Genomic DNA, 27,181 nt, shown 5'->3' with positions numbered 1-27,181 from the left:
ACAAGCAGCAGTACGATGCTCTGTCTCTGGGTTCTTCGTTAACCTCTGCAAAGTGCCGGAAGGGAGTCAGAGACTGTGGGCAGCGGGGGGAGTGGGAAGGGCAGGAGTAGTGGGAAGGGCAGGAGTAGTGGGTTCCTGCCAGCAAACTCATACATTTAAGGTGAGCCACCATAAGTGCAGGTCAAAACCCATTGTGGGGAGCTAAAAAGTCATGGTGATTCAACTTCAATGTATAAAGAAATTATTTCCTGCAGTTTCCTGAAGTGAATATCAGCCAGAGAACTATAGCTTCTGTAAAGGTTTTTTTAATTTCTTAAAAAAAACTTAAATATATTATATAATAAAAAAAGTCAGCAAAAAGAACATAGTAGATGTTATGCGACTTTTCTCCCCCTGCTGATCTGTTCATTCTACAGGAAGGCAGCATAATGTCCACTGACAATACAAAAAGGTGGGAGCAAACAATGGTGCAGTGTCCCCCCCAACAAGAAATGGGGAATTTTTTTTTTTTTTTTATGTCATCATGTCATTCTTTATTCTTCACAGAGCTATAGCAAGAGTTAAATTATATTCCTATATTACAGCTGCCTATGAGCATTTGGTTTCTATTGCTACATTTTTCTGCGGGAAAAGAGAATGGGAAACTTCAGTGATACAATCAGGCAGGAGCTCCCTTACCGTAGCATGCCATCTTCATGTGTGGAGTTGGGAAAAGGTCCATCAGATGGACTGACAGGTAGGTCTACATCAGGCTGTCCTGACTGGGCATACACAGGCTTTGGCTCTAAAAAGGGAAGAAAAATAATACGTGTAAAAATAACTACAGTGGATATAAAAAGTCTACGCACCCTGGTTAAAACACAAAGATAAATCATTTCATAAACGTTTTCCACCTTTAATGTGACCTATAAAAACTGTACAACTCAATTGAAAAACAAACTGAAATATAAAAAATAAATAAAAATATGCGGTTAACTGGGGACGTAGCCGTGTTCAGAATTAAGCAATCACATTCAACTCATGTTGAATAGGAGTCAGTAGACACCTGCCATCATGTAAAGTGCCTCCGATTAACCCCAAATAAAGCATCAGAGGGATCTCATTGTTAAAAGGTATCAGTCAGGAGAAGGATACAAAAGAACTTCCAATGCATTAGATATACAATGGAACACAGTGAAGTCATCAAATGGAGAAAATATGGCACAACAGTGACATTACTAAGAACTGGATGTCCCTCAATAATTGATGAAAAGACAAGAAGAAACTGGTCAGGGAGGCTGCCAAGAGGTCTACAGCATCATTAAAAAGAGCTGCAGGAATATCTGGCAAGTACTGGCTGTGTGATATACAAGGATGAGCTCAGGCGTGTTTGCATACTCCACGTGCAGAGTCGCCAGAAAGTCGGAACATCGCTTAATCACAGGCAGTGAGACATTGCCCGATCTCTGCAGCCCTGCATCGGGGCAATGTCTCAATTCCTGTGATTAGAGCAGCGCTGTGCCGACTTCCTGGCGGGCTCTGCATGTGGAGTATGCAAACACGCCTGAGCTCATCCTTAGTGGTATGTGACAACAATCTCCCATGTTCTCCATATGCCTGGACTGAGTGCTGTAATAAAATGAAAAGGTGCTTCAATAAAGTATTAGTTTAAGGGTGTGCACACTTATGCAACCACATTATTTTATTTTTTATTTTTATGTCCCTCTACCTAAAAGATTTCAGTTTGTTGTACAGTGTACAGGTTACATTAAAAGGTGGAAAAAGTTCTGAAATGATTGATCCTTGTCTCATTCTTTTTTACATCACAGAAGCCTGACATTTTAAACACGGATTACTTTTTATAGCCACTGTATAAATTTCTACTAAAATTATATCAAACAGTATGTTCCCATAATTAAAAGCAAAACAGAAGAATTCAAATCAGATTTAGCCTCGAACAGGATTCCTGTCTTCAGTGATATTTACTGCATCGCTGACCTGCACAATGCGTGCCTCATAGGCCGTCTTCCCCATAAAGGAAAGATGAATATGCTATGTACATGTAATTAACTGTCAGTGTTGTGTAATTGATATACGTGGCAAAGGAGTTTGCAAAGATGCTGTATGTGCAGAGGATCTAAACAATGAAAACCCTTTGCATCATTAATTTGTGATGTAGATGTAAATCCTACAAATAAGATAAAGGTGTAATATAAATGTTGAATAGTCATGTAACCAGCTCATCCACAGTGTAATGCTGACCATGGCAACCTATTGAGATGTGCCTCACTGCAGTGTGGGATGAGCAGGCCTCAGAACGGACCATTCTAAAACCGAGATATGGTAAGAAGGCAAATCAATTCCTTTAAAGCTATAAAAATAATTTCACGTTAACTACTCTTAACCAGGATCCCACGACTAAACTGGCACATAAATCATTTAAGATTAACTTCAGAACATTATGACTTGTCCTTGACATGCTTAATTATTCCAAGTCTATTTAAAAGGGAACTACCACTAAAAACATAGTAATACTTTACAGCCTTAACAGTTGGAATGCATCTGAAAAATATATACTGGCAAGAGACAGTCACTGTTGAGTAGTTAATGCACACAATACATTATTTCAATTATTTTGATTTACAACGATTAAGGTTAAGTAAAAAGCACATTTTTAAGCACTGCCTTATAAATAAGTGCCTTAACCACTTGACTGGGCCTTTTCTGTTTACATGTTTTTGCTAGAAAATTTCTTAGAACCCCAAACACTTTATTTTTTTACAGCAGAGGCCCTAGAGAATAAATTGATGGGTTTGCAATTTTTTTTAATGTCACCGTATTTACACAGCAGTTCTTCAACCCTTTTTTTTATGTTAATGCTAAAAAAAAAAAAAACACACAAGATGCATAACCAATTTTATGGCAAGATGTGAAAGATGATGTTACAGTACAGTGAAGTAAATAGATACCAAACGTGTCAAAGGATGTAAATTTTGCAATCCGTAGACAACACTTTAAAAGCCTTTACAGGTTACCACTTTAGACTTGCACAGGTCTAGTGCTGGAATTACTGCCCATGATTTGAAGTTTGCAGCGATACCTTTCATGTGTGGGGCGATCGCAGTTTGTGTGCATGCGTGACCGACTCCTGTGTTTGCCTTTGCATGCAAACACGGGGGGGAACAGGAGCACTTTAATTTTTTTTTTTTTACACTGTCACTTTAAAAAAATGCTATTACTTTCATTGCTATCACAAGGGATGTAAACATTGTAACAGGCAGGTACTCTTTATGGAGAGATCTATAAGACCTCAGTTCCCTCCTCTGCCCTTAAAAGTATTTCATCACACCAAGATTGGTGAGATCAAATGCTTTTGATTTTTTTAAAATGGCACCGTTTACAACCAGGTTACTATATCAGAGCCCAACAAAGCCAATCTACTGGGATGATGCCTGCAGCTGCAGATATCATCCTGGTATAATTGCTCAAACTACAGCAACACAAGGGTACATCGCTGGAGCGCAAGCTGTTAATGTAATATAGTGCTGTTAAATGCCTCTGAAGATTTTTTTTGTTGTGCCCGACAAAGGAAACATTTCCTTATGACAGACCCAACTTTCAGCACAGACATAATTCTATTCTATTTCTAAAAAATAAAAAAATAAAAATAAATAAATAAATATAGTGTCAGAAAGTACTGATGTGTGACACAGCCAATTTCCATGTCACTACCCCTATAGTGTATTCAGCTGAGCAAAAGTTAGAACAGCCAGGCCAGAGGTGGACCAAGAGATATTACACATGGGGTCACACAGAACAAAACTGCTCTGGGATATCAAGCCCTGTTGCACTTCACAGAAATATTTTGAGCTTCTGGTGAAGTCATGCTAGAAAAAGGAGTTGATTTATCACCTGGTAAAGGAGGCGTCTGCTTTTCTGCTCTGTCCAGATCATCTGCTGCTCTCACTAGGGTTGCGCCGTTTGTATTCTTCACGGGTGTAGATACTCCAGGCTTTGATACTTTATCCTCCTCTCTACTCCGCGTGCTGCAAAATAAGTATAGAGTTAGTATTGTGTGGATGATAATGAAGCCTTTACCAGTTATTTAATTATACAGGATTTATATAGCGCCAACAGTTTGGGAAGCAGTTTATAACACGAGAGCAGACAGTACAATTACAATACAATTCAATATAAGTGGAATCAGAGGGCTATGCTTGTTGGAGCTTACAATCTAAGAGGGAGGGTCAAGTAATACAAAAAGGCAATAACCTTAGGAAATTAGCTGATGAAGAAAATAAAAGTGCAGTTAGGTGGGGCAGGATAGGCTTCTCCAAAGAGGTTTTCAGGGATTGCCTAAAAGTGGGCAGAGTAGGAGATAGTTGGGCAGATTGGGGTAGGGAGCTCCATAGGATGGGGAAGGCTCAGGAGAAGTACTGGAGGTGAGCATGGGAGCTAGAGTGCAGGAGGAATGAAGAGAACGATTTGGTTAGTATTTTGAAAATAAGTTACTGAGGTAGTTGCAGAGTTACAAAATATATAAAAATACTGGTAAAATCAACCCCGACTTCTAATACCTATTATGGACCTTATTTTTTTATTTTTGCCCTTAAGACCACAGCTGCTCCACGATTGCCTACTCATCTGCTGCAGCAGCTACTTTATGTTCAGGTGCATGGATTGTCATCCACCAGAATAGATTCTGGCAGAAAGACCATTGAAGCATTAGACTAGGCAAGCTGGGATATCAGAATAACACTAATAACGTGTACACTTGACCGGACTTTCCAGCAGAAAAGGTCCGACGGTCTTCCCGAAAGAGTTATGACAGAACGGACTTGCCCACACACGAATGGACCAAAGTCCGTTAGTTTTGAACGTGATGACGTACGACGGGACTAGAAAAGGAAGTTCAATAGCCAATAGCTGCCCTAGCTTCGTATTTGGTCAGTCGGACCAGCATATAGACGAAGGATATGCAATTAGTGGACCTCCAGCTGCTGCAGAACTACAAGTCCCATGAGGCATAGCAGAACTCTGACAGCTACAAGCATGACACCCAGAGGCAGAGGCATAAAGGGACTTGTAGTTTTGCAACAGCTGTAGGTCCGCTAATTGCATATCCCTGATATAGACGAACGATTTTCCCAATAGAAATTGATTATGTCGGACAGATTTGAAACATGTTCTATTTCTAGGTCGTTCGGAATTTTTGAAGAAAAAAAGTCAGATGAAGCCCACACAAGATCGCAACATCCAAACGGAATGATTCCGTCTGACCTTTTCTGCCAGAAAGTCCGGTTGTGTGTACACGGCATAAGAAAAACAAAGAAGGGTGGCTGAAATAATCTTAAATATGATCTCTGCTGCAACAGGTAAAAAATAAAAAATAAAAAAAAACTAGCAAGCTTGTCAAGGTGTAAATTACGATTCCCTACCATTACCTGAATAATGCATAGCATAGTATACCGCATTTCTAGATTCTTGGTCTTATAAAATATATAGATGCTTCACCGTTCCACATATGCCTTTAGAATCCTGTGCAGGCACATAATGTGAAGGTCAGATTCAAAAACAAACCCTAGCTTATGCCGTCAGGCTGTTATGAATAAGATGTGATCACACTATTAGAGTTAACAAGCATAAAGGGGGAAGAAACTCAGCAGTCACACGGTGACAAAGCTGCCAATCATTTTCACAAATTTGCTTTCATTATATCTGTCATTGTTTTACCAGCATTCAAATGCAATACAAGGCTCACAATCCCATAATTCTGGAAAGACAGCTCGTAACCTTGTTGTCCTTTATTAACTATAATTACAGGAAGCATGTTCCAGAAAAGATAACAACATTTTTCTAGTCAGTCAAGAGTCAATAGGGAACAGGCCTGTTTGGAAAGATAAAGCCAGTGATTTTTTTAAACATGGGTGGAATGTTTTGTATGATACAATAGGCTGGCACATGAATACACCAAAGATTGTAATAAAACCGCTCATTACAAATAATAAAAGGCCAAGAAGAAAAAAGCAAGAATGCATCTTGTTCAGCAATGTTGTCCAAACACTAGGCCTGCTAATGAGCTTTTTTTCCCCCCACCAAATAAAGCAAAGATGGATTTCATTGGGTTTCTCTTTTTTCAAATTTGTGAATTTTAAGTCTGATCCATGGAGAATTATATCCAAATGACTGCACTCTCATAAATCGAGCAGAGTGCTGCAGAAAGCAATAGTGTGTGCACCTTTTTTATAACCGCTTCCCAACCGCCTCACGCAGATATACTGCGTCAGAAGGGCACATACAGGCAGATTACCGTACCTGTACATTGCCCTCCAAGAGGTGCTTGCAGGCGCGCCGGGAGCTTAGTGACCATGGGTCCAGTGTACTCTATGTCCGCAGGCATACCCGCGATCGTTTCACGGTGAGGAAGAACTGAGAGATGCTAATATAAACAAGCATCTCTCCATTCTGCCTAATGACACTGTCACTGATCAGCGCTCCCTGTAATTGGGATAGCTGACGTGTCACACACAGCCCCTCCCACCTCAGTTAGAATCAGTCCCTAGGACACACTTAACCCCTACAGCGCCACCTATTGGTTAACCCCTTCACTGCCAGTGACATTTTTTCAGTAATCAATGTTTTTTTTCTTTTTTTGCATCGATCGCTGTATTAATGCCAATGGTCCCAAAAACGTGTCAAAATTGTCTGATGTGTCTGCCCTAATGTCGCAGTCACCATAAAAAAATCACTGAACGCCGCGATTACTAGTAAAAAATAAATAAATAAATAAAAATGCCATAAAACTATCCCCTATTTTGTAGACGCTATAACTTTTGCGCAAACCAATCAATAAATGCTTAGTGCAATTTTTTTTAACCAAAAATATGTAGAATACATATTGGCCTAAACTGAGGGAAAAAAAAAATGTTATATATATTTTTTGGGGATATTTGTTATAGCAAAAAGTCAAAAATAATGTGTTTTTTTCCAAATTGTCGCAATTTATTTTTTGTAATAGCGCAAAAAAATAAAAACCGCAGAGGTGATCAAATAACACCAAAAGAAAGCTCTATTTGTAGAAAAAAAAATTCAATTTTGTTTGGGAGTCACATCGCACCACGCGCAATTGTCAGTTAAAGTGACACAGTGCTGAATCGCAATAAGTGCTCTGGTCAGGAAGGGGGTAAATTCTTCCGGGGCTGAAGTGGTTAAGTGCTCTCAAAAGGTGTCCTACAGGAACACATATGTATACAGATGTAAATAGACCTAGGATCAGAGATAAACACGTACACAGATCCTTTATTTTTATCATTGCTAATTAATCAACATAAATTACACATCAGAGCGCTAACAGCCTCTGCAATTCTGGTCATAGGTGGGCCAGTCTTTTGAATGATGAATTAGGGTCATTTTTAAAAGCAGAAGTAAAAGTTAAAGTAGTACAGTCAAAGCTTGTTGGCTCTGCACTCCTGTGACCCATGTTCAGCAGACAGCAGGCTAAAGTCTGCTATTGGCTGTCACAGAGCCAGTCCAGGCTTGGGCAAGATCGTGACAATGGAGTCGGGATCCGTCCACATGCCCCAACCAGCACCTGCCTCTCAGCGAGTGGCTGAGAGCCTGAGCCGGCCCTTCCAACCCCCGCCATAGCCCAGCGCTCCAATGAGTGTGGAGGGGCAGAGCAAAGAGCTGCTGGCTGGCAGGGAGCAGTGAGAGCCGAGCGATTGGCATTGCTCAGTTTTCAGTGATCGAGGTGCCGGGGGGGGGGGACCAATGCTGCAGCCACCTAGGCAAAAAAAAAACCCCTTGGTTCGGGGCAATGTGGGACTTCTTTACTGACTTTCCTTGGGAATTCTTCCCACCATTTAAATGCATCCACCTAGGCAAATATGATTAAAAAAAAAAAAAAAAAAAAAAAAAAAAGGAAAAAAAACACACACATACATCTTTTAGCCCGGGTTCACACTGGTACGATGTGACTGTTACCCTACATTGCCCTCCGGCATCGGTCTTACATTAATCCTATTTCCATCCGACTAGAATGAACAGAAGATTTTGCTCCCACTTTGAGATAGTCTGACTTGTCCTTTGACCAATCAAAACGATCCCAGTGTGACATATATTCCTTTTACTGCTGCTGGAATTACCATGTCAGACGTTACAAGCTGGATGGTTAGGACGACGATCCGACTTCAGTGATATTCAATGGGCTGAAGTAGGATCAAAGTCAGACCAAAGTAGTGCAGGAACCTTTTTCACAAAGTCGGGCCAACTTGTGTCAGACCAGTTAAGATGGCTCTCATAGGGAATCAGATTTATACACGTCATGCGATATGAGCTCCCAATGTCGGAGCGTTTGTTGAACCAGTATGAACCTAGCCATAAAGCGATATTAAAGCCTTGTGGAGTTTTTTTTTTTTTTTTTAATAAAACATGTTAGTTATACTTACCTGCTCTGTGCAATGAATCCTCCCTCCTGCCAGGTGCCCGCACAGCAAGCCTCTTGCTCCGGGGGCACTCAAACAGGCGCGCTCTCGACCCGCAGCTCTGTGTGTCCATTCACACAAAGAGCCGCAGGCTCGGCCACGCCCCCTCAGATTCCCGATTGGCTCACTGACTGATTGACAGCAGCAGGAGCTGGGAGTTTTTTTTTTTTTTAAAGCCTCTCTTTTAATGATCTGTTTTTAGAAATATCCTGGATATATTTTTAAAAAAAACATACAAGGAAACTTTCAGGTTATTTTCAAAAATGTGAAAAATTCAGTTTTGCAAGTTTAATGCACAACAGATGTTGCCTTCTCTGCCTGTAGCACATGAAGATCATAGAGAGAGTCCTGCTGTATCAGGATTTTGACAGCTTCAAACTCAGAAGTGTTATAGCTCAGGTACTGGAGGAATTGGGTATACATAACAGTACACAGTGCCACCGGAATGCAGATGTTATCGAGCGTAGAATGTCACGATTCACAGAAACGTTAAGAATGGTAACCGATTAACGCACACATCACAGCGATCACAATGATCTTTGGAGTGTGGAGCTGCACGTAAGAAACAATGTGAACATCCTTCCAGGTGCCCCGTGTGTCCAGAAAGGCATCAATTTACAGTGGTGGGACAGACAGGGGTTAGGAACAGAAGTGATCAATAATAAAAGACAACAAACCAGAAATGTGAAAAAGCGTAGAAATAGATTTGTAGACAACGGACTAAATAACCAGAAACATTCAAAAAAACAGAAAGAAAAGGGCTAATTAATGTGAAACAACCTGAAAATGTATAATACTACAGGGACATACAGCAAGAAAAAAAGGCAGAAAAAGAGAGGCCATATAAATTCCAGAGGCAATGTTTGTTGGAGATATGTAACTGAAGTTAAAGTGTTACTAAACCCACAACAGTAAAATAAGGCTGTATATGCAATAAGGCATGCTTGTTATACTCACTGTGGAACCTAAAGGGTTAAATCTCTGCATTGTGTAAAAAGGCCGTTTGATCCTGTCTTCTCTGATCCTCCCCTTCTTTTACTGTCCCCAATCAAGCTCCTGATAGAACAGAGCACTAGGAATCCCACTGCACATGCTCAGTCTGGTGTGTACTGCTAGAGCGTTTATTTTGGGAGGGTGCATGTGATCGGGCCAATCAGCACTGTGCAGGCAAAAAGTCATGCAGCCTCATAGGACAGTCAGAGAATGAAAAACTCCTCCTAAAAGCTTTAACCAGTGCTAGGCTGGACACTGATAGAAGTCACAAGACTGCTATATACTGCTGATGAGTAAAAGTTGTTAGTATATATTTAAATAAAATAATTGCATTCCCATGTTCTGTGGGAGACCAGATATAGTGAATGCAGGGTCCTGGGTTTACTAACACTTTAAGGCTGGAGAATAGACTCGTACAGGATAGGATGCTTTTTTTGAAGTTAAATATTCTGTTGTGAACAGTAGATGGAATATCACCTCCTGAATGTGGAGGAATTATGTGGGGCTAAGCTAGCAATCTGTCTTTGTTTCTAGGTGACAACTTGTACAAAATTATAGCTGCTTTTCCCATGAGTCATTAAAGGTGTTATTGCAGAAAGTGTATGTGTTCTGGCAGTGTGCTTAGATTCCCAACATCTGTGATATGTCAGGATGATGTCCTCAATATGGATAACACCAGAGCAGAAATTGTACATTCGCCCCATAGTCAGAATAGATTCAGCTCACCTTTACCCTCAAGCATTTGTTTCTCAACTCTAAATACGAATAACCAAAAAAAAAGAAAAAAATACTCTATTTTATGTTAAAAGATTTCAGAAAATTAAAAAGAAAAATTATGTACCATATAAAATATATAAAACCTATGCATTAAAGTTCCAAATACAAAACAAAGACTAATGAAGCCATCACCTGCTGTTACTGTGCTGTTGTGGAGAATGTCTGGAATGGTCTGAAGGCTCCGATCTCTGGTCAGGAGACCGTGAACGGCTGCGGCGGGGCCGGTCATGTGAACGGTTGGAATGATCCGATGTCAGCGACTGAATTTCTGAAATGTCTGTAAAAGTAAAATAAGCTTTTTTTGTGGAAATGTCCAATAAGAAATAAGCATTACGCAAAATGCTAAACAAAATAAAAGCTTACTCTTAAAATGAATGCATTTAAAAAGGCCAAGGGTCCTAAACCTTTGTCATTCTGAGACTGAACACAGTTGTGAAGCACTTCAACAAGAATATGAATGCCAATGTTTCGCAACCAAGAACAGGTATACACCTGGGAGAACTCAATAAACTAAGTGGTTCTAAAAGGTAGAAGAAGTTTTTTTTTACTCGGATGCATTCTCTGCATGACGGTAAAAAGACCTATGTGCAGCTCCCCCTTAGCCTTCTCTTATAGTTACTTGATCCCCGACTCAATCCTGTGCTGTGCCCTGAGCAACATCTCTCTCCGTTTCCTCTCCGAAGATTAAGGCAGCAGTAGGCGCTATTGGCTCCCGCTGCTATCAATCACAGCCAGGAGAGAGCAGGAGACAAGGTCAAGCTATGCTGTGTGCGACAGTGGACACACACAGTGCGGCTCAGGAGTGAGCCCGCACAAGTGCTCCCAAAGCAAGTGGCTTGCTATGGGGACACTTAGAACAGAAGAGTAGCCAGAAGCGCTAGCAGGGGACCCCAGCGCTCCTCACACATTTACAAGTTCTTAGACACTTACTGACATGTATGGACGGTGTAGTGCACTGTGTATATAATGACATGTATGAACAATATACTGAGCTGTATCTGTGCTGCACTATATTTTCTGATATATAAACAAATAATGCATTCTGGATGCGTGTCAACTAATCAGCCGACCAATTATGAAAAAGTTTTCATAAATCGATTATGCTGATTGTTTCAGCCCTAAGACCCCATTCACACCTGAGCGTTTTGTAGCCCTACGCCTGAAGCTACAAAACGCTGGAGGGGAAAAAATCCATTATTCTCAATGGAAATGGTTCACATCTCCACTCCAAGTCGCCTGAAGCTCAAACAAGTTCCGGACCCTTTTTTGTCGCGCGAATCGGGCTGATTTGGGCGTTTTCATTCCCATAGAAACTAATGGAAACGATCGATTTGAGCGTTTAGCGCGACAACGAGCGTTTCTATGGGCGTTTTGACGCTGTATCTGCTCAATGCTTAACATTGGTGACCTTTTGCCCTGCACAAATTCGCGACAAAACGCGGCAAAAAACGCCGCAATCGCAGTAAAAACGCAGCGAATCACGGTAAAAAACGCCGCAAAAAACGCTTGAAAAACCTACGCTCAGGTGTGAATGCAGCCTAAACCTCTCCCTCCTCCTCAGTTTTGCTTATCCCGAGTAAAATGGAAAAAACGCTTTCCATTCTTCTATATTTGTTGCTTGAATTTTGAGATTTTTTTTTTACTGGTAGATCCATATTGGATATCCTTGAAGTCTTTCCAGTTAGCCAATAAGAGCAGGCGTTCCCAGTTGATTAAGTTTTCTTTGTGAACTGTCAGGGACATTAACAGGTCATCAGAGGCAACCCATACATGTTCCACTTAGCACTGAAATCTGCTATTCAGGTAAGGCCCAGTTTATCTAGGGATATACTGCAGAGTATCGGGACCAGAGTTGGGGCAGTTTCCCTGTCTCGGTCTCTGAGGACTCACTGCTGTGATTGGATAGCAGGCTAATGGCTAAGAGGATATATTTTTCTCTTTTTTTTTTCTACCGTTTTTGGCATTTCGGTTGTATATGGCCAGGCAGTATGCGAGAGGAAGTTAAAGCTCTCCTTTTTTTTAGCTCTCCAAAATACCTTTAGGTTGCATGCTGTGCATTGTACTTTATTTTAGTGGGAACTTTCCCTCTTTATTGCACCTTAGAGTCGTTTTACTGCTTGTTTCGGGTGGCTGCAATTTCGAATCTCTGGCAGTTTTCTCTGCTTGGCCTGATTTGAAGATGCAGTACTAGACTAGTGAGCTTGTGTAGTTTGATTTGTTCCTGCAACCTTCTGCCAAGGAGAATCTCTTTCTTCAGTCTTTCTTTCACTCTCCACAAGCCCCTCACACCGCCTATTCCACAGAGAAGCGATTGTACACATTGGTCACACAATCTTTATAAACACTGGTACACTTCTAGCTTGGGTCCACGAGTGTTCCTGGAGGATTTGAGCTGCTCTTCATTTTCTAAAAGTACATCCCTTTTGGTTATTAGCACCATATCTGCCCCCGCCCCTCCCTTTCGTCCTTGGGTGCTCATTGCCTCACAGAAAACGGATTTTATTCTGGTATACAAAGATTAATGTTAGTGCAGGCTGCTGTTCCCCCTGATTGCAAATGCTTAAACGTTCACCATATTACTCAGCAGAATCAGACACAAAAGTGCTTAGTATGTTTGATTCTGTCAAAGGACGGTTTCTCGGGTGTGGAGTTAATCCCTAGAGAGACCCCACCAGCTGAACTTTAGTGTTTCCTTTATAACTGGGACTTCATATTCAACTCTTAAAATTAGAAGATTCCACTGTAACTTTGCCAAACATGATGTCTAGGCTTGGTTTTCATATACCTAAATGTTCCACCAAGATGTTTCCTTCTCATATCCTATTTGACGATTTTACATACATAGATTGGAAACACCCAGACAAGCAATTCTTTGCTCCCAAAACATCTCCTAGCAGTCTCTCCCTTTGTGGAGGATTGTGCTGCCAAATGTAAATCCTCCTCCCACAAAACTGACCCACCAATGCTCTGACCAAAGCTATATGAGATTCAATGTCCTTTAAAGCTTTTGCACCTTTTTTTTTTTCCTTTAACCACACGTTAAAATCCATGTTTTAGGCCTGAAGATTAAAAATACCCAAAATATTATGTAATTTTCTTTAAAGTGTTTGTAACCATAAAAAGTAAAATAAACATGCTCCTGTCCCTTTAAGGTAAAAGATATAGCACAGTGCTTCTGCCATGTCAATTTTCCCTTTCTATGTTGTACAATACCTGGCTGATCCTGCCTGTCCCTGTGTTCCCCTCTGTAAACTGACCACATTTATCATGGCTGCTTCTCACTGATAGCGTGGTCAGTTTACGTGCCTGGTCATCTAGCATCTCTGCATCTCCCCCCTTCCCATCCCTCTCTCCGTCCCTTCCATAGACTGTGTAAAAGCCAATCATCTCTCCTCCCGTCTCTTCTGCTCTCATGACTGAGTAAGTCAATTCCCTGAAGCTGCTTTAGTGCTTGTAAAGTAAAGAAACCTGTATTAATTCATTTGATCCTCTGCTTTAGGTCCCTGTTCAGTACAGTGTGTGTGCTTTCCTAAAATTATAATGCCAAGTACCTTCTTTCCAGAGTCCCGCTGTGCAGACATGTGATCTCCCTCTGCTAGCTTGCATGCACCAATGGGGAATCTCAGCCCCTTCCACTGTAATTACTCGGGAAGGGAAGCAGAGGGAGGTCACATGACAGGACAGCAGGTATTTAGCATTATAATTCTAGTAAAAACACACACACTGTACTGAACAGGAACCTAAAACAGAGAGAATCAAAGGAATTATAGTAATACATGTGACTTTACAACCACTTTAAAGCAGAGACACGGTATACAAATTTTTGGCAGTTTTGTCACATTAGCACAACTGCTCATCAAAAGTTTTCAGAAAAAAGGACATGCAAGTTAAATTTTAATTCACACACATGCAATACAGTACTTTTTTTTTGCAAAATGTGAAGGTGCCCCACAAAGAACTGAAGCCATTTTGATCAGCATTTCAGTTAAGCAACAAGCAATTTCTTCTTTAAGGCCCAACTCTAGCCAAAAAATGATGTTCTAGATAGAGTAGGGCTTGGTCAGTACAGAGAAACCAGCAGATGCATACCCTAATATACATTAAAACAATACCAAATATACATATAATAGAATTTATGAATGAAAAGCACCACAGCAAACAGCTAAGTGTTAAACCAACTGCTTGTTTTCCTTTTATACATATATAATATTGCTAAGAGAAGTATGGTCCAAGCTTTTTGGGTCATACTTCTCCTGTGGGTCACAGGAGTGCACTTACTGTTGCCAGCTCTCCGCTGACGTCAGAGCCACTCCAAAGTCTGGAAGGATCCTGACCACACTGTTGGGATCCCCCCAGCTGCCTAATTGACAGCTGGCTCTGCCTATCAGCACGCAGCTGAGAGTCAAAGCTAGCTTCTCCCCCCACCCCACTCCTGATTATTGCTCCAGTGAGTGTTGGAGGAGCAGAGTAGAGAGCAGTGACTGACAGTTATTACTCACTGCTCTGAGCAGACCAAGAACTGAAGGATCATTGGTCATGTGGTTGCTCAATTCTCGGGTTTAGAGCAGACATGGAATGGCTGAAGCTCCACAGCAAGGTTGCAGCATAGGGGCGAGTATGCATGTTTATTCTTTTAAATCAGAACTCGCCATCAAGACCCTGAAACTAGACATAAGCCAATCCTGACATGTAGTACAGCAATGTAAGAACCAGTGTCAGGATAGTGAGATTCTGAGTATCCACAAGTTTACATAAAGAAAGTAGTAGAGAAGAACCAGAAATAAAGTAGCTTACTGATATGCGAACATCAGGAAACTATAATGGAGGTGGAGGACACCTTAAGTCAGATTCTCCTCTTAGAGGATCTCACCATCCTGACACTGGTTCTTATATTGCTGTACTATGCATCAGGATTTGCTTTGGTTTAGTTTTATGGTCTTGATGGTGAATTCTGATTTGAGCATGTTGTTAACTTTATTACATCTGTATCAATGACATGAGCAAAAGGTTGAAAACACTAAGCAGTTTGGTGTGTTACACTTTAATGTATAAATTAAAGGCATGTCAGGGTTTAATTGCTGTCTGTGTCCCACTTGTGAATATGTCCCCTTTCCTACTGTGAGTACAGGAATTGACAGAAAATCTCTTCAAATGGAGCATTAAAAAAATAAAATAAAATACATTTTTAAAAGAATATGGAAGTCTTAAAACTGGATTTTTTTTTAATTGCAGTCTGTGCTTTCCCGTCTTTGTGATATCCACTACCGCTGTTTCTTGTACAGATGCCATAGAGAAAGTAGAGAAAAATCTCCCCCCCCCCCCCCCCAAAAACAAAACAAAAGCAGAGATTAAAACCAGACAGAAAAGTTAACTCTTTCGCACTCTGTTCCAAAATGCCTGGATTTTAAATTAAGTAATTGCCCGATTTCATCATTTATTTCCACAATGTCACCATACCGTCTCTCTCTGAAGCGTTTGCAGAATGAAGGCTGTCATCTAGATCTGGGACATTCAGTAGAGTTGCTCGCTCATCTCTTTGAACTACCATTTTTAATTTACCCTTTGACCTTTCTATCAATGTTTTTGCATCGGACAAAGACATGTTTTCGGTGACTGTGCCATTAATCTGCAAAACAACAATGGAGGGATTACTGGTTATTCATGCTTAGAGTAAATTATTTCTAAATGATTGAGTGACATACACAAAGTTAACAAAGACCAGATGTATTTAGTCTGTACCAAATCCTGCAAGCAAAGCATGACTGGTGTCTGACTTGTTGGCTACTGGTTTACACTGCTATCTAGAAAACTGAAAATAATGTTCTCAAAATAATGTTCCATTTACTTAAACAACAGATAACTGCAGGGTCAAAACTCCTTTATAAAGCATTAGCATGGCAAAGAAATTCCAACTGGGCAATAAAGTGGAAGGCTGGCCAATTTGTAATGGAAATTGCATACAATGTTTTGATACAAGTGGAGGAAAACATGATTCTACATGCAAATGCATCAGGAAATCTTTCCTGCAATCAGAACTCAGTTAAAGCGGTGTTGCACAGAAAAAAAAAACATCATTAAAATTCCTAAAAAAACATTTGGAAAAACTCACCTCTAAATGCCTGTTGCTAGTGGGTCCCTCGTAGTCTGCCTCCTTCAGTGCCTGGGCTGGTGACATCACTTCCCCTTGGCGCAGGAAGGGCTCCCCTCCCTCCCATCAGTCATCTGGGACACGGGACAGGTCCCAGATGACTGCACGACCAAGATCTCACATGCGCAGTGGGTGCCCGGCTGGTGGGGTGCCCATAATTGCAATGCCGGTGCCGCCGAGCGGGGGGACAAGCGGGGCTTCGATCCTCCCGCATCGCTGGTCCCTGGAACAGGTAAGTGTCCGATTATTAAAAGTAAGCAGCTGCAGTATTTGTAGCTGCTGACTTATTTTTTATTTTATGGAAACTCCTCTTTAAGTAGCAGCATTTAAGCATTTCGATTTTAAAGAGGAGCTCCAGTCTCCTGTGTAAAAAGTAAGAGTCTGCAGCTACAAAATCTGTAGCTGCTGACTTTTAACGGCCACTCACCTGTCCCACAAACCAGCGTCGTCCTAACCCAGACTAGTTTTCGGATTCCCGGGGCTGCCATCTTAACTGTGGGCACCCAGTTGTGACAGCTGGGTGCCCACTGCACATGTGCTAGTCGCGCTGCACATTTTGAATAGTCCCCCAATCTTCTAGGACCTGTGATGTGTCCAGGAAGACAGAGGAGGGAAGGAGGAGATTGGAGAACTTCCGTTCCGATAGACTAGGTGGTCGGAACGGAAGTGGTAGCGGGCACCTGTCAAAATCAGGTACCAGTTACACCAGCCCCTCCCCCAAAAGTGCCATTCTTAAAAAAAGGAGGTGGGAGGAGGCATTTCCCCTTTTGGGTGGAGTTCCACTTTAAAATGTGACATTTTGTTACATTTACAAACCTCTTAGACCGCAATTGTTAGAAACAAACTTTACAACTCAGTTACTTGAATTGGCAAATTCCTCTAAATCGAATCTTTCGATAATCCCAAAACATTATCAAATTTTATCAAAATTTGAATGCACACGCTAGGATATCCTTGCCATCCAATGAGATCAAGAGTAATGTATGTTAGATTATAACTTGCGTGGTTGGGCTTGACCTTTTGGCCTGGAAAGAACACTGGGGAGATATCGCAAAAGAAAAGCCAGGCCATTTATACACACCAGTATTACTTCGCATTTAAATACAGCAGCCATATGGCCTTTGCTACATAAGAACATTTGTACCGGTGTTTCCACATGACTGAGAAAACAGTCTATAGCCTCCTGCAACTGATCACAAAAAGCAGAACTGTAATCTGCTATATTGCTTACAGTTGCTGCAATATTCAATAACAGTCTGATTATAAATGTCTGCAATTAGAACGGGTCCTTTGCCCATTCTAGCAATTCAGGTTTGCTGCAATTAGCTGCCAATGTCAAACAATCCACAAATAAGTATAATAAAGTTCATCAAAGTGAAAAAAAAAAAAAAAAAAGGCTGTGACAACCAAAAGAATTACAATTCTTCATACTGCTTACCAGAACAATTGGATCTCAAACAAAAAGAGTCATAAGATATGACTTCAATCAATGGAAATACTACAGCAGGGATATGCAATTAGCGGACCTCCAGCTGTTGCAGAACTACAAGTCCCATGAGGCATAGCGAGACTGACAGCCACAAGCATGACACCCAGAGGCAGAGGCATGATGGGACTTGGAGGTCCGCTAATTGCATATCCCTGTACTACAGCATCATCACTGGCTCTGCCACACAAGTTTCGATATCACTCCACATCAATGTCATAGATAGTAAGTGACCGACAGAGGAAGAACAGATACTCATAGTGCAACATCTTTCCCTGACAAAAACAGTTGCGTAGAAACGTGTTGGGCGGACCTTGTGGTCAGTGAGGTCATCGCGCACAATGTCGGAAGTTCTGGCAGCGCCATTTTAGCTTCTGTCTATGCGAATTGCTGCTGTATATAAGCGCAAGTCATTTTACCTATTTTTTTGGGGGTTGCACTATGAGTATCTGTTCTTCCTCTGACCATTGATGTGGAGTGATATAGGAACTTGTGTGGCAGAGCCAGTGATGACGCTGTAGGATTTCAATCGATTGAAGCCATACAGTGCCTTGAAAAAGTATTCATACCCGTTGAAATTTTCCACATTTTGTCATGTTAAAACCAAAAACTTAAATGTATTTTATAGGGCTGAAACAACGAATCGATTATGACATTAATAGAGTACCATTTTCATAATCGGCCCGCTGATTAGTAGGCGTGCATACAGAATGCATTATTTGTTTACATATCAGGAAATACAGTGCAGCACACATACAGCTTAGTACATTATCCACACGTCAGCAAGTGCCTGAGAACTTGTGAGGAGCAATGCCTCATGGGACATGTAGACCTGGGCAGGAAGTGAGTGGTTCTGTGGTTCTAAAGGCAAAAGTTTTTTACCTTGCTATTGTTCTGTACTTAATGCACAGAAAAAAGCAGTGTAGAAACAGATCAAAAGCAAACAGCAAAGGAGATTTGTTTTCTATTCACCCCTGAGGAAGCCATCGGTATGGCGAAACATGTAGGGAAAGATTGATCAGACAGAATCTAAAGGCCAATACCATCTGTGCCCAACATGCTCTATATTTAAGGCTGTCTGATAATTGGATAGAATATATACATTGTATGTTTTAGTATGTCACTGTATCTTTGTCTATGTGGGATTTATATTGTTTATTGTATTGTTATACTTTTTTATTCTGTGTGATATTTATTAAAAATTGTGATAATATAATCTATGGTTTTCTATTCTTCTTTTGAATTTGGCACCGCAATAATCCCTTTTCTCCCCGGTCGTGCTCTCTTTTCATACAATTTGGGGATGAGGTGCAGTATTGGCTAATTGACTCCTTGCCACGCACAACCACACAAACAGCATAGGTGTGTACCGAGCCTTATGCTGGCCACATGGATCAATTTTCAGATGAAAAATCTTTGTACATTCGCTGAATGAAAGAATGTGGTTTGAAATTCTCTTGCTTTTAACATTCTGTTTTAAAACAAATGTAATTTCTGAACGAAAACCACATACACAGTCTGAAAATTCCTTTGACCAAACAGTTTTCTATTATTTCTAAACTTTCCTGTCACTGTGTTTGAAAACAAACGTCGATTTGACCCCACTAACGATTCGAAAATCCAACGAACATTCTTAATATTATTATTTTTTTTTTGAAGGAAGACATTGTTTTTGTATGGACAGCATAGAATATATTAAAGTTATGTTTGAAAATCTGCAAAAACTTTTTTTTTTCTTTAAAAAAATAAAAATAAATAAAAGATCAGAGTCTGATGATATTTACCAGATTCAACCTCTAATAGTATATACAGTATATCTCCACCTGTTATTCTCAGAGCAAATTCAAGATTTTGCTCTCTAACCATATAGTTGGTTATTTATATTTACCACTGCATAGAGATATTTAGGAATAAATCCGTTTGTGAGAAGCCATGTGGGGGACAGAGCAAACATGTAGAAGAAGGTACTCTGGTCAAATGAGACCAAAATATTACTTTGTGGCCTAAAAGCAAAACGCTATGTGTGGTGGAAACACTGTACATCACCCTCACTGTGAAACATGGTGGTGGCATCATCATGTTGTGAGGATGCTTTTCTTCAGCAGGGAAAGGGAAGCTAGTCACATTTGATGGGAAGGTGGATGGAGCTAAATGCAGGGCAATCTTAGAAGACACAAAACATATCTTTACCTTTCAGCAGGTAATGTAATGGTTTAGATCAAAGCATATTCATGTGTTAGAATGGCCAAGTCAATGTCCAGACCTAAATCCAATTGAAAATATGTGACATGACTTGAAAATTGCTGTTCACAGATGCTCTCTATACAATCTGACAAAGCTAACTTGAGCTATTTTGTAAAGAATGGGCAAAAATGTCACTCTCTAGATGTGCAAAGCTGGTAGAGACATCCCCAAAAAGACTTGCAGCTGCAATTGCAGCAAAAGGTGGTTCTATAAAGTATTGACTTGGGGGGCTGAATACAAAAATGAGCGACACACTTTTCACATATTTGTAAAAAAAAAAAAATTTTTTTTTAAATGTGAAAACCATTTATCATTTTCCCTTCCACTTCAAATTAATGTGTCCCTTTGCATTGATCTATCACATAAAATCCCAATAAAATACATTTACGTTTTTAGTTGTAACATGACAAAATGTGTGAAATGTCCAGGGGTATAAATACTTTTTCAAGGCACTGTATCTTATAATGTATGGATGTATGTCAGTTGAGCTTATCTGATCTCTCTTGTTTGAGATACAATTGTTATGGTAAGCAGTGGGTGTATCCTGGTGGCGTGGATGTCCTCATAACACTGGCTCACTTTGGGATTTACACGGGATTGAGATTCTTTTAATTGTCACTTTATTATACTTATTTGTGGACTGTGAGATTTTCACTTTTAAAAAGAGAAAGTAAACTTTTTTGTGTGTTATATTATTCATATTTTGTACTCTAGTATTGCTTGTGTGCAGCTGTCCCTTTTTAATTTGTTATACACTAGGCACAGGACTTTATTTTTATATCGATAGTAAACTGAGGAGAAAATTAATAAAAAAAAAAAAAAAAAAAAAAACACATCTTTACCTCCTGCAAGATAATGTTATAACGTGTTAGTAGTATACGCATGGCATACTAGCACATTATACGAAACATACCTTAAAAATGAAGCCCTCCAGTGGCCCGCTGTCACCACTGAGAGGACTTCCATCTTCACCTGGTCTTCTTTCTGGCTTTGCGCCTCCAGTTCTTTGAATGGATGAGTTGCAATGAAATCACTGATTACAGCACAGGGCTCTGAAGGAATAGCATGGGTATGCCGTCACTGCAGAGAGCATGCACCAGTGACGTCACTGGCGGCTTCACAAGTAAATCTCTCCTAAACTGTGCACATTCAGGAGATATTTACAGTACCTACAGGTAGGCCTTATAGGCTTACCTGCAGGTAAAAGATAAACAAAAGCATACACTACCACTTTAATTAGTTGCATAGCCCATAACCAGCTGCCTGAGAAAAGGGATGACTCTCATTCATGAAGATCATTAACGGTAGAATCAACAGTGCTACAAATCCATAATTTATCCAATAAGAATATCTTCCTTTAGGCTCGGTTCACATATATGCAATTCGGATGCGTTTTGAACCTCAACTGATTTGCATAACATGTGAACCAGACCAGCTTTCAATAGAGCCGGTTTACATATATGTGGGGGCTGGTTGCAGTGCAAAATTAAAAAAAGGGTCCCGTGGGTTTTTCAGTCTGATTCAGGTACGATTTTTTTGCCAAATTCACACCTGAATCACCCCTGAATGGAAACCGCAGCGGACTCTGCACAGAAGCCAGTCCCGTATACATGTGAACCAAGCCTTATGTATTCATATGCACTTCTCCTGCTCAGACTACTTTGCTTTTAGAAAAGATCACGTGGTCAGTCAATGCCAAGGTACTGGTCATGTGACCAGCACCAGAGGTAACTATGTTTAAATGAGAAGATTACGTTTAATAGCATCCATGTTTTAAGGCATTAGACCAGGTTTGAACATGATGAGAATCAAAAAGCTCACACTGCAGATGCATTCCTCCCATATAATAGCGAGACTTGTTTTGTATGCGATAGAAAGAACTGCGACTTCATAAATCTTAGCTACTGATGTGAAATAATTTTCAAGGCAGGACACCACGAATCTCACATCAGCAGTTTTATCCCCACATTTTTCATCCATGAATAAGAGGGCTCCAGATTCCTGTAGTTCAGAAATGTAAACTCAGCTAGTGTTATTGATCAACATCCCTAGGAATTGTTGAGCAAGCGTCACTGCAGAAATGAAAAGACAGGCAGAGCTGTGAAACAAAGATTGCCAATAAACCAAAAGTACCCTACTAGCAGAAAAAGAGAAGTTGGCTCTTGTTAGCAAATAAAATGATTGCCTCTGCGTTCACCCACTCTTACATTTTAGTCCAATTTTCCAGCTGAACTATTTTATTCACAGAACAGCAAGTCCTACATGCAAAGATCAGATCGATGAAAGGTGTAATGCTGTTAACAGCGGTCAGTGTCAAGCGTACATAAGTACAAGATTTCTCACAAAATTAGAAGTAGCTTATTCAGTCCTCAGTCATAATGCCGGCAGGTTTACCCAGAGGTTTACCGAGTCTTGTATAATCCTGCACCAGGCTGATGACGAAAGGAAGCAAACTGCAAACATTTATGCTACTGATCACACTTCATTAAAACATTCATACATATGGATAAATACAGTGTGCTGGTTACTTAAAGTTATATTAAAGCCTTTTCTTTTTGTAATTAAAATAAACATGTTATACTTACCTGCTCTGTGTAGTGTTATCCCACAGAGCAGCCCTGATCATCTTCTCAGGTCCCCCACGCTGGGGCTCCTGGCTCCGCTCCCTTGACCAGTGCTCCCAATAGCAAGCAGCTGGCTATAGGAGCACTGGGACATGCTCATTCCTGACTCATTCCTGAGCCCTTCTCTATGCATCCATAAGAGCCCTTTCACACCGCACTGCCTAGGGCAGTGATGGCGAACCTTGGCACTCCAGATGTTTTGGAACTACAATTCCCAGGATACTCATCTACACTGCAGAGTGCATGAGCATCATGGGAAATGTAGTTCCAAAACATCTGGGGTGCCAAGGTTAGCCATCACTGGCCTAGGGCGTCAGCGGTAAAGTGTTGCTATTTTTAGCATCGCTTTAGCGCTATTCAGCCACTAGTGGGGTGGTTTTAACCCTCCTCTAGAGGCCGAAAAGGGGTTAAATCTGCCAGCAAAACACTGCCGGAGCGGCGTTTTGCCAGAGGGCTTTCACACTGGAGTGAATGGAGCCGATTTTTCAGGCACTATTTTTAGCGCCGTAGTGCCTGAAAAACACTGGTAGTGTGAAAGGGGTCTTAGAAACAGAGCCGCAGCTCGGCCCCCACCCCCCACTCTCTCCAAACACCATCCTTTACAACCACTTTAAAGCAGAACGTCTCCCAAAGGGGAAAAGTCAGATTCTGCCCTTCCCCTCTTCAATAATTGAAATGTATTTTTTTGGAGGGGGGGCAGGTGCCCGCTCCCACTTCTGATTAGATTGCTGCCTCGATTTAACTGGGAATTCAGCTACCACCACCTGCCCTCCTCTTGTGACACCTCACAGGTCCCAGGAGACTGCGGGACTATTCACAGGGCGCAGTGGGCAGATGGCTGTGATGGTCTCAAGGAGTCACAGTCAGCTGCTCACAGTTAAGATGCAGGCATCTGAACCTGAAGACCAGCAAAAGAGCAAGTTTGGGTTAGGACATTGCTGGATCCTTGGACAAGTGTGTGTTTTTTAAAAGTCAGAAGCTACAGTATTTGTAGCTACTGACATTTACATTTTTGTTTACAGGGTGAAGCTCCTCTCTAAGGCCTCTTTCACACAGGCGGCCTAGTAGGTAGGAGGATAAAAACAGGAGGGTGGAATCACAGTTTTAAAGTCACATAGATGACCCACCTAAAGCCTACTATACAGTCGGAGGAGGCTGTTCACATGCTGCAGAAAATGTATTGCAGCAAGCCAAGTTGACAGGCAGTACCGTCACTACCAAACTCACTCATTCAAGTCAAACTCTTAGCCTGCATTGAAAATTGCTGCTCTGCAATAAAAAATAAAGGCATTCTGGAGGCGGCAGGATTGCCTCCTGAAACACCTGACAGCTGATGCTTATTCACACTCTGAAAAGCGATCCAGCACTAAGCACCTTTCAGAGAACAGAGAAATGTTAACAGAACCATTTTTTTTATGTACTCATTTAACATCTGTAATCACTATTTGATACTACACTAGTTGCATAGATATAACAAACAATAGGAATGCTTTATTGCGTGTGCAGTGCTGTGTAATAAAAGTTCACTTCATTTCTACTTTAGTAAATCACCCATAGTACATTTCACTACAATTTATGGCACACAAGAAGCTGGCTTAGTATATTGCTAATCTGTAAGTTAGTTATAGAAGAAACCCTTACCTTAAGCACAACGTCGCCTTCCTGAATATTTCCATCTCTCGCTGCCAGACTATCTTGAGAGATTTCCTTTACAAAAATATGGCTGGCTAATCTTAAACCATATTCTGCAAAAACAAAATCATACACAAAACACACTTATCCCACGGGTAGTATGATACATGACTACAACCTCAAAAATGATACAGAAGGACAATACCAAAAACAGACATAGCAAACATGGGCCCTTCCACACTGATCAGTTTTTTGATGAGCTTTTGGGGATTAAAAAGCAGAAGAAAAATGCTTAAAAAATAAAAAATGTATTCCTTTAAATACTATGAAATGCTTCACACGTTCCATTTGAAGTCAATAGACGGTCATCAAAAGCCCATCAGTGTGAAGAGGCCCTTAGGCCGAACAAAAGTGCATCAAAAAAACTGATTAGTGTGAAAGCCCCTAAAAGTTAAAGCTCAATACACTTGAGGGATGTAGAAAAAAAAAAAAAAAAACCCTTTGCACAAGCACAATGGTGGTGCAGCTCTTCTAAATTGGCTACAGAATCATTCAGTGCTCTTTGGGAACCTGCTTCATTAAAGTCTTTGTTACCCCAACACTTCATATTCCTGAAATGTGTCTGCTGTACCATGTACTTGTATGAGAAAGTATGCTGCTTTGTTCGTATTGCTTCCTTTGTGTAAAATCCTCCCCCAGCTTCTCAATGGGAATATCGGTGTACTGCTATTTCTCCTCCCAAAGCTCTTATGTAGCTGAGAACAGAGGGAATGTGATCACTTATACAAACAAGTGGGAAACCGGTATTTATATTGTTTTTATATGTATATACAAATGTTTTTCCTTTCATTTCTATTTTAAACTGAATGGGTTGTTTTACAAAGCGATCATTTACAATCACTTTACAAGTCCATCACAAATCAGTAAAAGTATTAAAATAACTGGCGGACAACAGGAACCTCAAAATGCTTGGTGCAGCCATCCATGGCACTCAAGAGCGCTCAGACACAGCATTAGATAGAACGTGAACACTAAAGTTTAGCACACACAGGCCAAATATATGGCAACATCGGCTGGTTCAATAAAAACCAGCCGACATTCATTTTGTGTGTATGGCAGCTGGTCCGACACAAGCCGACCAAACTGGATGTGCATGCTGAAAAACCAGCAGCCAACTGGCTCCCGATCAGCGCTCTCAGCCAACGGCTGATAGTGCTGGCCAGAGTGTTCGGCAGGGGGGCCTACCGCCTGTCAGGACACAATAGCACAGCAGAGAAAATCGCTGTACTGACATCAGATTGTTAATACAGCGGCTCTGAGCTGAGCTGTGAGTTTTTGTTCGTTCAACCCATTGGTTTGAATGAAAAAAGCTAATGTGTGTACTGTATATAAATATACACAAAAATACAACCATGACATTAAAATTCCAGCACACCTGATACAGTGCACTTCTTGGTGCTTCATTTTTATATCATAAAAAATTTTGAATTTCTAAAAAAAAAAAAAAAAAAAAAAATCATCCCAAATTATCAAATACAGCAAAGAGCCCTAAAGATGGCTGTGCCAGGAAATCAGCAATGCATGTCCACATATAGAACAAGAAAAATAAAAGTATTGAACACATCACCATTTTTCTAGGTAAATATATTTCTAAAAGGTGCTATTCACATGAAGTTTTCACCACATGTCGGTAACAACCCATGCAGTCCATACATATAAAGAAACCAAAAACAAATAGGTTCAGAAATTAAGTTGTGTAATAAAATTGAATGATGCCGGGAAAAAGTATTGCACATGAAGAAAGGGAGGCGCAAAAAAAGAAAGGAACTTAGACACCAGTTGAAATCTATCAGTAATTAGAAAGCATTTAGTTTCAACTCATGGCCTATAAAAAAAAAAAGTGTCTCATTACCATGGTGTCACACAAGAAACATCTTATGATGGTCTAAAAGAAAAAAAGCTCTCTCAAGACCTTCGCAAAATTATTTTTGCAAAACATACTGATGGCATTCATTACAGAAGGATTTCTAAACTTTTGAATGTTTCAGTGAGCACTGTTGGTGCCATAATCAGTAAGTGGAAAGGACATAATTTCACTATAAACTGGGCACGACCAGCTGCTCCTCGCAAGATTTCTGACAGCGGAGTGAAAAGAATTATCAGAAGAGTTGTCCAGGAGCCAAGGACCACTTGCGGAGAGCGTTAGAAAGACCTGGAATTAGCAAGTACTATTGTTTCAAAGAAAACCATAAGTAATGCACTCAACCACCATGTCCTGTATGCATGCTCAACATGCAAGACTCCACTGCTGAAGAAAAAGCATGTTGAAGCTTGTGTAGAATTTGCTGCACAACATTTAGACAAGCCTGTGAAATAATTTAATTTCTGAACTTATTTATTTTGGTTTCTTTGTATGTATGGATTGCATGGGTTGTTTCCGACATGTGGTGAAAATTTCATGTCAATAGCACCTTTAGATAGATTAAATATACACACACACACACACACACACCTAGAAAAATGGTGACGTGTTCAATACTTATTTTAACCGCTGTTTGACTACTGAATTAGGCCTCATTCAGTAGGGAGTACTATAGAGTATGCTCTTGATTTTCTGTGCATTCCCATGCAGGCAGTCCCATTCATGTTACTTGGGAATCAGCTGCTGCACGGACACAGCCACTGCTCCCAATTGACAACAATGTGAATGCAGACAGTGTACGTTTGGGGCTGCGCACCCGCAAGGCTGTCAAAATGGGAGCAGCAGCTGTGTCCATGCAGCCTCTGCATCCCAATCGACATGAGTGGGACTGCC

At 40.7% G+C, this 27,181-nt stretch overlaps 1 protein-coding gene across 13 annotated transcripts in view; it reads right to left on the bottom strand.

Moving 5' to 3' along the window:
* The window catches only part of TJP1 (tight junction protein 1), a 738,699-nt gene that overhangs the window by 71,911 nt on the left and 639,607 nt on the right, over positions 1–27,181 (bottom strand). For all 13 annotated transcript variants that reach the window (XM_077473241.1, XM_077473242.1, XM_077473245.1 and 10 more), the window contains 5 exons: positions 24,376–24,479; positions 15,690–15,858; positions 10,365–10,509; positions 3,892–4,025; positions 679–784 (listed from right to left, as the gene is read on the bottom strand). In XM_077473241.1, coding sequence (XP_077329367.1) covers positions 679–784; positions 3,892–4,025; positions 10,365–10,509; positions 15,690–15,858; positions 24,376–24,479 — 658 coding nt within the window. The remainder of the gene's footprint in view (positions 1–678; positions 785–3,891; positions 4,026–10,364; positions 10,510–15,689; positions 15,859–24,375; positions 24,480–27,181) is intronic.

Source organism: Lithobates pipiens, unplaced genomic scaffold (assembly GCF_037356315.1).
Source record: "Lithobates pipiens isolate NorthernLeopardFrog02 unplaced genomic scaffold, aLitPip1_a1.2 Scaffold_8, whole genome shotgun sequence".
In the NCBI taxonomy this organism is placed as follows: domain Eukaryota; kingdom Metazoa; phylum Chordata; class Amphibia; order Anura; family Ranidae; genus Lithobates; species Lithobates pipiens.
This window is presented reverse-complemented; position numbering and strand designations above follow the sequence as displayed.